This window comes from Condylura cristata, unplaced genomic scaffold (assembly GCF_000260355.1).
Source record: "Condylura cristata isolate star-nosed mole 26May11 unplaced genomic scaffold, ConCri1.0 scaffold00011, whole genome shotgun sequence".
Lineage (NCBI taxonomy): Eukaryota > Metazoa > Chordata > Mammalia > Eulipotyphla > Talpidae > Condylura > Condylura cristata.
The window spans coordinates 46,783,141-46,800,529 of record NW_004567112.1 but is presented as its reverse complement, the minus strand read 5'-3'; the positions used below and the strand labels follow the sequence as shown (position 1 = coordinate 46,800,529).

General features: G+C 38.1%; 1 protein-coding gene across 5 annotated transcripts in view; it reads right to left on the bottom strand.

The window, feature by feature from the left end:
* Positions 1–17,389, bottom strand: part of FAM13C (family with sequence similarity 13, member C) — a 115,900-nt gene that overhangs the window by 7,111 nt on the left and 91,400 nt on the right. For all 5 annotated transcript variants that reach the window (XM_012723710.1, XM_012723709.1, XM_004680875.2 and 2 more), the window contains 5 exons: positions 16,712–16,922; positions 15,495–15,633; positions 9,747–9,828; positions 8,210–8,418; positions 344–439 (listed from right to left, as the gene is read on the bottom strand). In XM_012723710.1, coding sequence (XP_012579164.1) covers positions 344–439; positions 8,210–8,418; positions 9,747–9,828; positions 15,495–15,633; positions 16,712–16,922 — 737 coding nt within the window. The remainder of the gene's footprint in view (positions 1–343; positions 440–8,209; positions 8,419–9,746; positions 9,829–15,494; positions 15,634–16,711; positions 16,923–17,389) is intronic.

The following is a 17,389-nucleotide window of genomic DNA, read 5'->3' as shown; positions in this document are numbered from 1 at the left end:
GAAAGGAAATAAGCAGACTAGAATAATCTGATTTTATTTAGCTACATTGTAAATTAGACTATACCAAAGTGAAATACATCATTTCTTTTCCTCATCCATGCAATGAGCAAATGTTAAAATTGGCATCAAAATACAATTGTGGGAAAAAATACAACTGTGAAATATTCTCATTTTGCAATAGTATAGTAGTGCGGTTGAAAGAAACTATTTCTACTTTTAAAAAATAACTAGTCTTGCTAGGAGCTGAGATTTCCAAGAAGACTGCTTTATAACTTTCAAAGCACTGCCTACCTAAAAAAATAAAAAGTGCAGACTAGTAGTTAATACAAGTATCATGACTTACAATTGTTGGAATAAGGGAAGGTGTTGACAAGATTTGCTTGATAATTCTGTATCGGTCATAAAGAGGCTTTATGAGATTCTTGTCTTGCTTAGTTACCTGAAAAACATGGTATCAATTGTTCCTTTCTCAGACAAGAACAAAAACATGTCAAAATTTGTAGCAGGCAAAAAAAAAAAAAAGTTTTGAAGCTTCAAAGTAAGAGATAATGCTATAATGAAACAGTAATTAGAGCACATACCAATTTTCTGCTAGGAAAAGTTTCTTTAAGGATAGGTCCAGGGTTAGAAAGATATTTTTAAAACTGGTTGAAGTATTTCATAAAGTATGCCTCATTTTATTCTTAAAAAAATGCAATCAGTAATTAAGACAAATTAATATTTCTTCTGGAATATGTACGTATTGTATAATTATATTCACAAACAACATCCTATCCAGGTCTTCACTACATGCTTGGGTTGTATACTAGCTTAATATTTATCTCTGACAAACCATTTTGAATAAAACAACAATTCTGATTTCACAATTTGCTACCTAACAAGGAGGTTGGAGTTACAAAGTTTGTTCCAACTAAAAAAAGTCATAATTTCAGGCCCTCCCTCGTGGCACAGCAGGTTAAAGCATCCCACTAAGAAGCTAAAAGCCGGGCTCTACCTGTTGGTACAATGGGTTAAAGCACCACATTATGAAGCTCTCCGAAGCCACTGCAACATGAGTTCAACCCCCCTCCAGGGAGCTGACCCACAAGGCATGGCATACCTCTCCTGGCCAGCCTGCTGCTCCCCTCAGCAGTGTACTTCATAGATCTGCCTGTTCTGCTCTCCACTCTGTCTCTGGTGAATATTCTCACCCACCACTCGTCTGACCTGTACCCCAGCTCTATATGCATAAATAAATAAATCTTTAAAAAAAAAAAAAAAAAGCTAAAAGACACTTCAGCATGAGTTAGATCCCTGCCCCTAAGGTGACCCACATGGCGTGGCAGACCTCTCCTGACTCACCCGCTGCTCCCCTCAGCAGTGTACTTCATCAGTCGACCTGTTCTGCTCCCCACTCTGTCTCTGGTGAATACTCTCACCACCCTTGTACCTCTGGCCTGTATCCGAAAATAAATCATTTTTTTAAGTCATAATTTCTTATCCTTCTGTGCATTTGACTTCCCTTTGCTTCGTGATTTATCCCTAAGAATTATTTTCAACAGATCACACTGTACACAAAGACATGCAAAGTCAACTCACAAAGGATACTGAATTCTCTATCTGCCTGCCACTGTATCTACCTGCCTACCTCCTTTGCTCACTATCCAAAATGAATAAACTGTTTGCCAGTGGTTTTCCTTCTTGTATGTGCCCTGTGTTGATTTTCTATGTATCTGCTACCCATAATCATCCCTTCACTCTAGTCCAATGGTTCTCACTTGACAGGTAATGGGAGGGAAACAGTGGACAGCTGCACACAAAGTAATGACCTTAGAATCTTAAGGTAAATATTCCCCAGTGTACTAGCTGGTTCTGCCTCCCTGACCTTCTAGAGATAACCTCAAGGGAAAAGAAAATGGCTCAGATATGTATGTTTTTAAACTTCAGAATTATATCCTGTGCTACCCTGTGCTCATACCATTGAGGATCTTTCTGGTCCATGTTGATGTGTCTTCCTTTCTCTAAAAATCTTTATCTCATTATCTGGGCCTTTATGTGTTTCAGTCCTGTCTGTCCAAGTAATGTTGAAGTTTGCTGAGGACACAGACCATATTATATTTCTTTGAAGTTTCACAGTACACAATATATCCCAAATTGATATGCAAAATGACTACAATTTTTAACAATCTTCATATAAATTCCACAAGTTATAAGCTAAAACTCTCTTATATCAGTAGAAAGATCTCTGCAGAAGCCTTTTAAGTATTAGTTAAATAACCTCAAGAGTCTTTCACTTTTAGCACACTCATTCCTTAAACATTTTCTTAGTCATGACACCATTCCATGAGAATTAAGTCCTTTAATGTATTTTAAGGGAATTTAATAAGTAATGGGAATAAACTCTCAACCTAAGTTCAGAAAATACCAAAATAATGGTTTTATTGAGACTTTCATTCCATAGAAAAAATTTCAACAATGTATTTCACTATTATTGGAATTTGTCTATTAAAATTTGAGTTTCATGATTTTATTCATTTTTAGTATGTCCTCTGGATTCTATAAAAGCTAAATTTAGCCTAAAAAAAAAAAGAGGTAGCTGGGATCTGCTTGATAGGTACCTGAAACAAAGGGGCAGAGGCAGCTACAAATTAGACTTTACTATTCCTCCCTACTTTCTGGTAAAAAGAAGAGTTGAAAAACAAGTTAGAATGAGGAATGTCATCATAGAAAATCATCTTCCGCAAATTCCAGATGAAAGCCAGGGAACATGTACAGTGTTTACACTCATTTTTCACTGATGATTTCCTGATTTTACTCTTAGCATCATTACCAGACTGATACCCAAAGAGTGATATGAAGGGTCGATGCTTCTCAATAAAAGGCTCTGTCAAAACTCTTGTTTCATAATTGTTTATACTCTTACAGACTTGGAGAGGAAGGCAGGTTGCCTGAAAAAGAAGGGTTAGTAGTCCTCTGTTAACAGGCCTGTGGAGAGAAGCTCTAGGAGGCAGGCAAGGTCAATTCATGAAGGATTCTGAGTCAAGAGGTAGCTGGGATCTGCTTGATAGGTACCTGAAACAAAGGGGCAGAGGCAGCTACAAATTAGACTTTATTATTCCTCCCTACTTTCTGGTAAAAATTAGTTTTCTGAATTCAACAGTTTTCGATTTCAGAAATGCCACTTCCCTCCCTAACTCTACATATTGGTGACTGTATCTAACTTCTGATTTTTGTTATGTAAATGGAGGAAATAAGGACCATGTGGAGTAACTGGTAACAGCCAGAAAGAGATTCAGATGACCAACTGATTGACAGGTGTGAAAGATAAGACACTAAACCTCAAAAGAAATTTACCTTTACTTTTCAGGAGTGAAAGTAAAAAGAAGCTGAGCAAGAGGAGACTGTACATAGAACATAATTTGATATAATTTACTGATAACTTGACATCTTTGCCAAAGGAAAAAGTATCCTGATCCTCTATCCTGTAGATTATTTGAATTATCAAGGTTTGGAATAGTAGCCCTGAGACAAGCTGGCTTTCAAGAAACAGATTGCTTCCTGCTCATGGCCAGACTAAATGCACTTCTTTCTTGGAACTGCTCACAAAGTTGTTTGGGAGAAAAACTGATGTGTCATTTCCACCATTCCCCATGGCATTAGTCCCATGTAACCTTCCATAGCAAATCACAGAAATTTAAAATAAAATCATTAAATCATTCCCATAAATGCACTCTTCCTTAAAAAGGCATAAAAGTGATTCTCTATTCTCTGAGCAGTGAGTGATGGACTATTACTTTTTAGTTTTAGGAACTCAAAACCGGCCAGATGGATCCTATGTCTCCTGTCCTGAGGGAGAGAGTATATGTGGACTAAAACTATTTGAAATAACTGGTCAGTCAAACAGCACACAGAGTCTGTAACGAATATCATCACACAAAGCAACTGCTGAAGAGAACAGTTTAGTCAATTTATATTGTCCTTGAAACCAAAGACATGAATTCAGTAATTATCTTCAGTTTACAAGCCATTTTTTAACATGGAAAATTGTGTAATCTATGGAGATTTGGTTCTTCATATGCAAAAAATGGGGGTAAATTTTAATGTTATCATATGTAAGTATAGACACAGAATCAGTATTTAAGGTTACTTAGCTAACAAACTAGTTAACTTGAAATTACTATCAACATACAACACTACTAATAGAATGCTCTGGTGTTATTACAGAATAAATTTTTATTTTAATTGTGAAGCTCTGGCCTCCCTGGTGGTGTAATTGCTAACATCAGCACTATCAGCTATCTGCAGCCACAGCAGCATGACTTTGATCCCCAGGTAGGGAGTTGACCCACATGGCACAGCAGACCTCTCCCTTCTCACCTGCTGCTCCCCTCAGTAGTGTATTTCAGTAGATCTATCTGTTCTGCTCCTCACCTGTCTCTAGTGAATCCTCTTACCCCTTGCACTTCTGGCCTACATCCCACCTCGAATGCATAAATAAATAAAAATAAATCTTAAAAATATTAAAAATTCCACGGGGATTACAATTGAGATAAAAAAATGTACAAAATGATGTAAAAATAAACATATTATAAAGAAAAAAAACATTAAAAATGAAAGGCTCTTTTTTGATTTAAAAAAACTATCCAGAATATATAAAGTGACCAAACGATATAGAACTGTTATCATTTACTTAAGAAGGCAAATTAAGCATGCATATTAATACCTTCTTATATATGCTTTATATAGAAATTCCAAAAGGGCACATAAAACATTAATAGTTATTAATAGTTACCTGTTAGTGAGTGGGAGATCGCGGTTGGATCCGGCAGATGATGTTAAAGGGTCTTTTTACTGCCTTTTATATTATTAAACTATATGAGAAGTTATTGCCTATTCAAACTATGTCTTTTTTTTTCTTAAAATAAATGGGTAAGTAGGCAGAAGAACATGAAAGATCTTCCTTTCAAGACCTTTCTAAGTCTCTCCAACACATAACATTACCCACTAGTCAGTTATTAAACTTTATTCGATATAAAAAGATAAAGTGTGTAATTTTGCTTCCCTTCTCAGAGATCCCATGGTTGGTGAAGAACTAGAAGAAGTAACTGTCATTACTCATCCACTTGTTAATTTATTTTGAGCACCTGACTCCAAACTACCATTCCTAGAAAGGGCAAAAACACGGATGTATGTTCCAGTGCCAATTCAGGATTTTTAAGAGAAAAGAGGACACAGCTACTACAATCAGGGAATGACTCATATATTTCCAGTACTCTACATATATACCGTGACCCAGTAGTGATTATCTTCAAAAACCATCCATAGATGAAAGAAAAAAATTGCTCAGTAGCAATATCTGAACTGACAAGGCACTGCTGTCAGATTTATCAGATTTAATATGATTTCTGACTAAATATCAAATGCAAATATTTCAGTAAGTCATAACAAAAGTTTCTCTAGGAAAGAAAGAATTCTTTATTCTGGAAGTTTGAATATTTAGTGCATCTTCGGCAGTAAAGCAAGGAACCCAAATGGAACCTTAAGTTCCATTTGAATTTAAAGAAATGAGACCTAATGAGATATCAAATGCTAATGAACTCAACTGCAGAGCCAAGAATAATAATATTTTGGAAATTAACACTCTTTCATTGATTCTGCTGTGATTTCTGTAATCTCCCTTAAGACTCATCTTATATCTACTTCATGGTTTCATGTGTTAAGCTTTCCCAGGAATAATGCCACAGCTTTTGGTACTGAGGCCTACATAGTCTATTTTAGACACTCTCTATTTAAAGGCTTAAACTTTAGCCTACTGGAGAAATACAAAGTTTATTTGAAGGAGTTTTTCTGGCACTTATTAAACAGTTCAACAAATACTTTATCTAAAATACAGTTGGCAGTTAAATAAAGATGATGTCTAAAGAATACAATTTTTCTCTGATTTTCAGACACTGGTGGTTATATCCCTATTTGATTCCAATGCCTCATTAAGGTGACCAACTATGCCAGTTTTCCGAAGACTAATAATTTTAGAAGACACTGAATTTTCAGTGATAAAAAGAAAGCCCAAACAAAGTAGAATATTCAGTTACCCTATTGCTCAAAGATCTTGAAATTAACAGAACTTTTGAGTTTTCACACACCCCCATCTGCTCATCTAGTATTACCCATCTCAGTAAATGTTTCATCATTATCTTAGATTCCATTCAATGATTTAGTCTTTTTTGATTATCTAATGTGTATATTATGTATGTCTACTTCTATTTCCCACCTGGTCATTTCATCATCTCTTTTCCACTTATTTCCCACATGACTGATTCTCTATACAACAGTTAGTGATATATTTTAAATGTAAATCACACCAGGTACTTTCTTGCTTATAATACTCCCTATGGATTAAAAGCCTCTGGATGATGGGCCCTGTGGTATTTCCCTGACTTCACCTCCTGCCATCCTATGCTCCAGCCTTTAAGCTTCCAAGTATACATCAGCTCTTCCTTAAAGACCTTCATACTTGCAGTTTCATCTGCCTAAAATGCTTTTTGCTGATCTCTTGGCCTGCTGGTTCTTCATATATTTCACCTTATTGGCCTTCCTAGTAACCGTGAAGAAAATAGAAATCACATCCATCACTGTAAGTCTTTGTACAGTACTTACTTTCTCTAACAGTTTTATTTATTAAGCTGTTTGTAGTACCCCAACTCCCACAAGGCAGTGATTCCATGATTTCTCTATCATGTTTTATCCAACATATATCATAGGTTATAACATATAGTAGATGCTTAAATCATTTTGCAAATGAATACCCAACAATCACCAGGCATCTCACATTACTGTCAAAATAGTTACGTAAGTATATATGATCTATATTTTATATATAAGAAAATTGAATTTCAGAGCACTAATTCACTTGCCAAGTATACAGGGTTAGACAGTGGCACATTCAAGTTCTGACACTGCTCTAAGTCTTACACCAATCCCAACTCATCCCTCACCATCCTAGACTATTGAATAAAACACAGAATTAGGTTTTGAGTGTTGACCCTTGGACATTATAGATATAATCAGAGTAGCTATAAAGTACAAGAAATACACAGAAGGATGGAAAAACTACAGTGTGCTCTGTGGTGTGTGTGTGTGTGTGTAAGCATGTGCCCATATGCACATTCATACACAGAAGCTATCCATTTATCTACTGGCTATCACCAAAGTCTAGAATCTTTCAGGGGGGAAGAGGTGAACTAATCAAGTGGATAAAAACCTTTTATTTACTCATCACAATGAGTATTGGCTATTTTCAAATCTAAAGATACTTCATAAAGATGGCCAAGGGCCCATTTCTACTTATAGAACACAAATCCCAATGTAAACAAATAGTCCATGGGCTATGAGCCTTTTGGGATTTGAGGTATGCTGCCACCAAGCCCAGAAAATGTACAACAGAACAAGGGAAAGCAGCATTCTCTCAAGAAAATTTCATCCCAAAGTTAAATGTACTCATTTGTCTATTCGCTCAGCAAACTTTTATTCAGTATCTACAATGTACAGTCACAAGCACACCATGCTTAGGGTTCAGAGAGGAAAGATCACAAGGAGGTATACTTCACATAAGTGAAATGTAAGGACTGGTATATGCAGGATAGAGGCTTACCAGGTACATACTAATTGTTCTCACCTTCCTCAAAGAATATAGTATGTTCTTTGAGATCTGGGTTTAATATCTTATTGCCTAGTGGACAACTCTTGCTGGGTGTCACACAGAGATTTCAAAATAAGGATTTGTGAAGCTGAAGATTTTACTAAATAATCATCAAGAAATCCTATTATCTATTCTCATATATAATACAAAGCTACTTTCATTACTACTTAAACTTCAGCCCTGCATTATTATTTTTATTAAAATATATGGTAAAGAAGGCTTGTAATGCTAATTCTATAAATATAACAACTTATGGGATGAAAATGGGGGGAAAAGGAATATGACACAGCCTATTATCTTTGCCATTTGCTTCCCATCAATAGGTCACATTAACCTCCAGAATGACAACATGTCTTCCAATTGTGAGTCAGTACCCCCAAGTCATGAGTAACAGCCCACTGTGAACAAGTCTGATAGAAATTTCAGAACCAGCATCCTAGAGATGTACATGTCACACCAGATTACTGACAAATTGGTCAAAACCACAATTTCTGGCAGTGTGTGGTGTACTGTGGCCCTCTGGTGAGATACCTTAGAATCCTCCTGACAGGAAAGCTGTTCTCGCTTCTTCACACATGTCAACACCGCATCTGAAGTCTCCTCTCCAGAGGAGTTTGGCTCAGGGCCCACAGCTTCTGGCTTCTCCTTCTCTCTGGGGACTACGGGTTGCTCAGAAGATAGGTTTCTAGGTAGGCCTTTGGCAATGCTCCCTTGTTCTTCTGACAGCTTCAGTTTCAGTTCTAGGAGAAAGGCATGATTTACCACAAGCAAGGAGAATTTTAGTATATGCAGAGTACCTTCCTGGAAGCCTCTCCCCTGAGGTCAAGTCAGTACAAATGATGAGAGCTGATGCTGACTTTCCATGGGGCAAGCCTGGGTAACCAGGATAAACAGGTGTGGAGATAGACAAGTAGAGGATATAGCAGCTGCGGTTTCATAGAGCTAGCCGATCATATGTGGGAGTAACTCATTGGTTCAGATTTTGGAGCAGGAATTATGAAGGAAGACCTTTGCTACCTGGCACTGAAATTTCTACCTGCAACCAGAAAGTCTACATTCAAAATTCATTTACTTGAGCTTTGAAACTTTTGCAGTCTTTAGAAGCCTCTGTGAAAAAGCAAGTACTTCTGAGGAAATAGAAATGTCAGTCCCAATTGGACAGACTTCACAATTTTGTCTAATGCCAGTTTTTAAAATCTAAGATTAAACATTACTGCAATGTGGCTGTATAGAAATCTATATAATTAAAAATAATAAAGTCATTGGGAACTTACTAGAGAATTATATTTCAGAATATGCTAGGGCATTGGTCATTTGAGTGAGGCCATTTATATTGATTTCTCAATTACACAGCTCATTTTCTTTGTTCAGTGTTTGCTTTTATAGTTAGACACTGGTGTGATATTTAAACGCTACTTATTTTATAAACTTACTACATCATTACAGAGCTATGCCAGTGAATTAACATTCACTTCCAGTTCCTTAATCATCATCCTTCTACGAATCTGGAAAAATTCCCAAGTCTCTATGTATGTAGAGAAATATGTATTGAAATGTGAGTTTGGAGAGAGAAGAAAATAAATTTTTATTGGTAAGCAACCTGTGTTTTTAAGTGAACTTCAGAGTGTTCATCTCCAGAAAGAAAGATGAATAACTCTGGATTAAGAGGGAAAAGATGGAGCTTTCTACGAGAGCCAACTCCTAGCTGCATAATCTTTCCCTCTGCCTGGGCAGAAGTCCTCATCTATGTGATGTAGTATGTGGAGTAAATGATTGCTCAGGCCACTTCTGTTCTGACATTCAAGAATCCAGAACCCAGGGAAATTAGTGTTCCACCTGTTGAAATGTTCCTGATACTGAAGTGAATCATTCCACTGGGGAGTTGGGAGTTCCTCAGTCCCTTTCTTCAGAAGTTTTCTAAACGGGGCCAAATAATGACAGGAACCCAGGTCCTTTATTTCTAGATGAGACCTCCAATCTAGGCAGGAAATAGTGCTAAAAGGGACACATGTGGTAAAGAATCAAAACTACTCTAGAGTTTAACAACTCTATCAAAAAAGGAATTTACCTTTGAGCTGTTTACGGCCTTTAGCTAAATCATTCATCCATTTCAGGACCTCAGGATCAGATGTCTTATCAACATGTGAAGGCTGTAGAGGGAGGAAAAGTGGGGGTGGGAAAGAGAAAGGGAAAACAAATGTGTTAATAATCAAAGCACACAAAGATAGTTCAGGCACATATATAACTTGGAGAGAAATTCAGGCATTAAAACTCCAGCTGATGTATATGCTTCTGAAAATTAGAGCAAATATTCTTGACCACCTCCCTGCTGTCACCTTGTCATAGGAATTGTTTCTAAACACAATAGTCAAAGAGCATTTTTAGCATAGCTTGACCATGCTAGAGCCCCCCCAACACCTAAATCTCAATGACCTTTGAGCACCTTGCACCTCATTTCCAGGACATTCTTTCCATCAAAGTAGATGACTGCACTGATATGAACCTGCACTTGTTCCCTTGCTTCTGCTCACATACAAGGTTTATGACCATAATCTGCCTGGGGAAAAGAGGAAGATTAATTCCTATCATCATATCCTCTAATCTAAAGAAAGGCTATCCCAGGGTCTTGAAAATCTGACAAAAGCATTCAGTATGTCAGGGGAATATCCAGATCTCTTTGCATTGTTCCAATAGTCTACTGGGTTACCATTACAATAAAGTTTAGGGCCCTCCCTGGTGGTGCAACAGGTTGGATCATGGTGCTATGAAGCTGGCTGCAGCTGCTTCAGCACACAAGTTTGATCCCAGGCTGGGGAGGTAGCAGACCTCTCCTGTCCATCTCACTGCACCCCTCAGTAGTATAATTCACCAGTCTGCCTGTTTTGCTCCCTGCTTTGTCTGAATCCTCTCACTGCCCCTGTGCCTCTGGCAGGCACCCCAGTTCTGTGTACATGGACAGATACATCTTTAATAATAATAAAGGCCCTCCCTGGTGACAGCAGGTTAAAGCACAGCACTAAGAAGCTAAAGTCACTTCAGCATGAGTTTGATCTCCGCCCTGGAGGTGGCAGACCTCTCCTGACCCGCCCACTGCTCCCCTCAGCAGTGTACTTCCTCAGTCGGTCTGTTCTGCTCCCCACTTTGTCTCTGGTGAATCCTCTCACCACCCCTGCACCTCTGGCCTGTACCCCAGTTCTGTATGCATAAATAAATCTTTTTTAAAAAATAGTAATAATAATAAAGTAAAGTTTACTCATGCATGTGACCATAGGCAAGTTATTTAGCTTCTCTCTCTCAATCTCATCTATCAAGTGAAGACTAATATAGCAACTCCCTGATTTAATAATGTAAAACATTGAAAAATGTTCCATACACATGCTAAACACTCTAGATATGTTAGCTAGAAAAATAAATATTATTGTTATTTTTACTAGAAGAACAGAAAGTTGCAACAGTGTTACTACCTGACCTTCAAAGGAATATTGATTATGTCTACAGTGAAAACAGATGTGAAATGGTATGTATGTCAAATAGTTAATCACACTTGAATATGGCAATAAGAAAATATAATTTTTATTTTAGAGGGACATGGATGCTCATATAAATCTTTCAACTTGATTTCTGCATTTCTTCTCAGACCATAAGGGTAGATTTTCCAAAGAAAGACTAAACTGAGAATGAGTGGCAAGTAAAATGAATCAGTTAACAAACTTTCTTAAATGATTCAAGGCCACTTTAGTGCAGGTTTAAGAAAATTACTGATTACTTCAAATTGATCATGTTTCATAGTGTATGCCTAAGATGATATGATTATAAACATTATAACAACAGCCAGAAAATGTGTGCTTTGTTAGCAACCAAGTCAAAAGGCTCAGACACATTTCTTTCAGGATCCTGATATCAGCAGGCTGTTAGTGAGAAAAAGAAATAGGGAGAGAAATGTGTTCCTCTCAAGTTCAAAGCAAAATGCAGTGTTTGATTGAAAGGATTTTTAATTGCCCTTGGGATTGTATTTGTTTATTGTGAAGCATAAGATATGGTTCTGTTGCTTCTAGAGTGAAGTGAAGACAATACATTTTAAAATTCTGATGGAAAAGAATAATGAAGGAAAATAACAGTGCTCTTTGTCTGGAGGAGGTCAGACAAGATGGTTTCCATTAGGGAAACCTGGTTTCAGGCCTGTGGAGAGTGACACATGGGCATGACTGTGAAATAGCTAGCCTGGTCCTACCCAGGGACTGCTGGAATGATAACACTATGAGTGGTTTAGACACTGGTCTTGTCTCTGGCTTTTGCTATCAGTTTTGTTATATGGACAGTCGGTATTTTGCATTTGGTTTCTCGAAAAAGTCACAGTATTCTCTGCTCTGACCTGAAAATACAACTTTTTCTCTGGAACACATCTTTTCACTGGATATATGCCACACTGTCAATACCACCTTTTGAAATACCATTTTAGAAAAATACCCAAAATTGGGGCCCTGGTGGTACAACAGGTTGAAGTGCAGACCTGTGAAGCTATCCACAGTCACTGCAGTATGAGTTCAATCCCTGGCAGGGAGGTGACACAGATGGCACAAAAGACCTCTCCGGACCCGCCCACTGCTCCCCTCAGCAGTATATTTTGGTAGATTTGCCTGTTATGTTCTCCACTCTGTCTCTGGTTAATCTACTCCTTCCCCACACCTCTGGCTCTGGCCTGTATCCCAGTTCTTAAATGAATGAATCTTAAAAAAAAAAAAAAAAAAGAGGGCCCTCCCTGCTGTCACAGCAGGTTAAAGCACAGCACCAAGAACCAAGAAGCTAAAGCCACTTCCTCATGAGTTTGATCTTCGCCTACCCACGAGGTGACCACATGGGCCTACCCAGGAGGTGACCACATGGCGTAACAGACCTCTCCTGACCCGCCCGCTACTCCCCTCAGCAGTGTACTTCGTCAATCTGCCTGTTCTGTTCCCCACTCTGTCTCTGGTGAATCCTCCACTGCCCCTGCACCATACAGAACTTGGGTTCTGTATGCACAAATAAGTAAATCTTTAAAAAAAAGAAAACAAAGAAAAATACCCAAACTTGAAACCCTAATCCTATGAGTAACAATGAAATGCAACTTCACCACTGCCAATATAACTTAGGAGAAACTTAAGACTGAATTTTATGAAATGTGTGTATGTGTTTTATTTCCCTACTCTTAGGGGAGCTTTCAAACAAGGTTAAATCCAGCTCAAAAGGATAGTAGCTCTTAAGCCACATGAAAAGTTTTCATAGTCAAGCCATGGATCTTCAAGCTTTTTAATTTCAGAACAGAAATATTCCTGATTAATTGAACCCAAGGGCCACACACCGAGAAATAAGAGTGTAGATTTTGTTGAATGCAGTAAAAATGAGCTCCTGAGTCACATAACTGACAGCAATATTAGACCAAATTTGGTTTGGAAATTTCTCAATTAGGAAAAAAAAAAAAAAGACCTGAGTTATTTTCTTAGCTAAATGATCCTTTTCTGTGTGATCCAAAGGTAGTCACTTCCCTTCTCTGGACCTCAGTTTCTCTTATGATCAAACAAGAAATAAGACTGCCCTTACAATTCTAATGTTCTCTAATTACATGAAATTAGCCGTCTCACTTATCCAATATTCACGAACCTTTACATATAAAATCAATTGTATGGAAAAACATGGTTTGGACAGAAATGTAAAGTGATTGCATTCAGAATGGAAGGAAAGAGGTAAGTTGTACATAAGCATCAGACTATCACAGAGGCCTAACTGTAGTATGGTTTCAAAAATTAGTAGTGTGTGCTATTAATTCCACAGTCAGGCTTCCAGGAAGGCAAATCTTATTTATACACAATAACCAATTAAAGGTCATTGGCATATCAAACCATTAACCACAGCCTGGCACTCTGACAGGAAGAGCAAAGGGAAGCCCTGTTTCCTGAGATGCAGAAGGTTCCGATTACATGAGACTGAGGCTGCAGCGACCATGAAGCCTTCTTCTGTTGTTCCTGACTCCATCTGTCTACATGTGTGAGCATTTCAGTGTGCAGACATGTGTCTGCTCTGCCACTAAAGCTTCTCTAGACAAGAGCAAAAGGTTCCAGGAGAAATGCTCTTCCATATTGCCAACTTCCAGGTGACTGTTATAACTGAAATAATCCAGGATCTGTGGCTACAAATAGAAAAATCCAATGGGAAATTATTATGTATAATTTTCCTTCATTTTCTGGCAAGACAGAGACTGCCACTGGATATCCTATTCAAATACCACTCAGATTCTAGTTATTCATCTCTAAACATGGGTTAGTAAGCATTTTACATGGATTCCCTTATTTAATAATCACCAATTTCAGAAAGATCTACTAATATTGTCTCCACAACCAAGTAGATGTACTGAGACTCAGAAAGACAAAGTTTAAACAATCCACAGTCACAAAGTTCCTAAGTGACAGCTAGATTCAAGTCCAGATCACTCTGATTCCAGAAATGATAGTGAGGAAATAACTGGCAGGCACTGGGAATGGAGCCCAAAGATGCAGCTCTGCAGTTTCTAATGTGACAGCATAACTAATGCAGTAATATTCCAGCGACGTACAGCAAAAATTGACTTCTCTTGGCTATCTGGTACAAAATATGGACACTTGTAAATTTTACTTCTGTACTTTCCTCTGTAATTTTACTTCTGTACTTCCTCTACTCATCTTTAACCTACCAGCCCAAGCCTGAGCTGAGAGGCTATAACTACCTTAGATAGTTATAAATTTTTGCCAAAACTCAGCTTCCTTCTCTGAAGTCTTGGGTAGAACACCCTCCTAGCTATAATAAGCAATCCAATTGTGACTGCCTAATTTAAAGAAGATAAACATCTCCAAAAATTCAGAAGATGTCTTGAAAGCCATTCCGATACATCTATTTTGCAATACTTAAAACCCCTCTTTTAGTGGAAACACAGAACAGGAAGAACAGGAGAGTGGAATATTACCCACTCTCAACTCCCTCTCCAGAACTTATCCCACACTCACACGAACCTGCCAATTGCTGCTGTACCAAGTGCTCAGTGAGCCTTTAAATATTTCAAGATGTTTGAGACATCATTTCTTGTTCTCTTTGATTCTAATAACAAGCTGTTCTGGGCCCTCTGCCAAAGTCCTGATATCTCTGTGTAATTCTACATGAATATGATTTTTCTCTATGTCATGGTCATCATTAGAGAAAATGAATAAAACTGGTACTGGCCACGAGGACACTTACCTCTTGCTCTATTGTTTATTATATAAGACAAGAAGAGCTTCCATACAACATCACAAAGACTGGTGGAAAGCATGAATCAGGACTTGTTCTGGACAGACGTCACTGGGAGGTCCTCACCCATCAACCAGGAAGTACTTTAGTATTGAAAAAAACCTTGTTCCCTCATTCTGTTCACAACTAGAGACTCTGCCTTTAAATCTTTAATTGGTTCTTCTTAAGGGTTATTAGAGAGTGAAAGAAAAAAAAACTAAGGTAATCATTCCAAAGTTTTCCAAAGTCAGTCTTAGGGAATACTAGTGATAGTAAAATGTTTTGGTGAGAAAATGAGGATCCATAATCAGTTTGGAAATAAGAGTTGTAAACCATTACTAGGTTATATCTTAGTAATGCTCCACTGACATCTGTCATAACAAGACAGGCCAGGATGGGCTCTCAATTCACGACAGTTCCTAGTTTGTTGATCTAACAGAGCTGTCCACTGACACAGAGGGATGCCCAAAACAGGACAAAAAAGCACACACACTTGGTATCTGACAAAATCCTCTGCTGTATTCAAACTCCAGTTCCTTACCCTGTATTTCTTTTCTTGTTCAAATTTTTCTTCAAACTTCCGAATTTTACGCTTGAGGCTCTGGATATGCTTGGTGAGTTGGGTAATGGTCTGTGGCTCCTTGCCATCACCACAGCTGCAACGTGAAGAACTTCGGGGCCTACAATGATTATAGGAAGGGGAAGATTCATCAAAAATAATCCTCTTCCAGTGACCCTTGCTGCTGACCTACCAATCAAGCTCCCTAGACTTTCAGAGAACTCAACTACAATAGTATCTGTTTATCAATGGAGACCCAGTAGTAACATAACTCCAAATGGGCAGATGTGCTCAGGGACTTTGTAATACAAATATTGGAATGTTAATACAAGGAATGCACTACTTAATGCTAGCGAGAGATCAATTTAACCATAACAGACAGCCCTGTTATGGTGTTCTCTTCAGTGGGTTCCATGAACTCTATCTACCAATATCTGCAGGGAAAATTTAGATGACTAGTAAGTTTTTCTTGACATAAAAGAGCCTTTGGGGATCTGATGAAAGGAATGGGCCCCTCTGCAGACAATGTGTGCACCTCCTCACATGACACATATTCACAAGCATTAACTGTTCACTCACTCCCTCAGGTCCCTTAGTAGTTCTTGAGCCCAGAATTAGATAAATTCCTGAAGAGCAGCAGGAGCTAGCTATTAGGGGGAAACTAGGAATTCCCTGCATGTATTTTTGCCAAAGTAATCTCATTTTAGCTACAGATCAAAATTATTTGTGGAAATTTAAAGGAAAAGAGTAGACCTATCCACACCTTTGGGGAAGATGGGGCAGTTATTGAAAACAATCACTTTTCTAGAATCTAAGAAGAAATTAAGGTGACCAGATCTCTACTACAGCAAAATCTATCCACTGGGGCTAGAAACAGAAAGTATATTGAGCTCATCAAGAATGTTATCTGTGTGTCTGTACACTAATTTAGGACTCCAGTCATTTCACCAAAAATGTTCAAACATGTGAACTCTCGAATAACCGTTACCTCATGACCACTTTCTTCTGAAATAGCAGGGGTTGAAACAGCATTCCCAACTGCTGTTCATTGAGTTTCACCACTTACCTTTTCCGGTCTCGCATTTATGTCTGTTAGGCAAGTTTGTACCATCTCAGACACACACTTCACTGGAGTTTGTAAATGTAGTACTTGAAAGGCTGTTTGAAATGAAGATAATAACAAAACAAGATTTGCTTACATCATAAACTGCTGAGTGCTGGGTGGAGAAGGGGCTGATTCTGGGTCTAAGTTGAACCTCTGACTTTGACTGAAGATGGAGCATCGTGGTGACAAGAGCGGGTTGTCACCATCAGTGATGTGATAGAGCAGTCTGCTGGTCCCAACTGACTGGAGGTCTTCTGGCACACTGTCCACTTCATTTTGCCCATCCCTATGGTCGGGAGTAAAGTCTGAGGAAACAAGATAAATCATCAAGACTTAGAAGTGACAGAGGGCTTGAGACTGTCATGTTTCTAAATAAATACCATAAACATGTATTAGTGTCTCGCCTCTTTGTCACTGCTTCTTCCCAGGAATATGAAAGGCTTTCAAAATGTTTGGTCTCATAGAACCTGGATAGAAAATATCACAAAGCTACTGCCACTAACAGCATTATCAACAAAATGAAAACATAAATTATTTTAATCTGAGTTATAGAGTCAGCAGAGCCCCCAAACTACCAAAATCCAGTGTTTATTCAATGTTATTAGCATTTATTCAAGGGTATATTATAAAATATAAAAGTGGGAAAAAATAATAAAATGAAGCTGAAGCAAAAGATGACAGATTATGAGGAAGAAAATGGATAACGGAATTGTGGTGAAGTGGGAAGGAAAAGAGGGAGAGGAGTCCCCAGAGAGAAAATTATTCAGCAGTC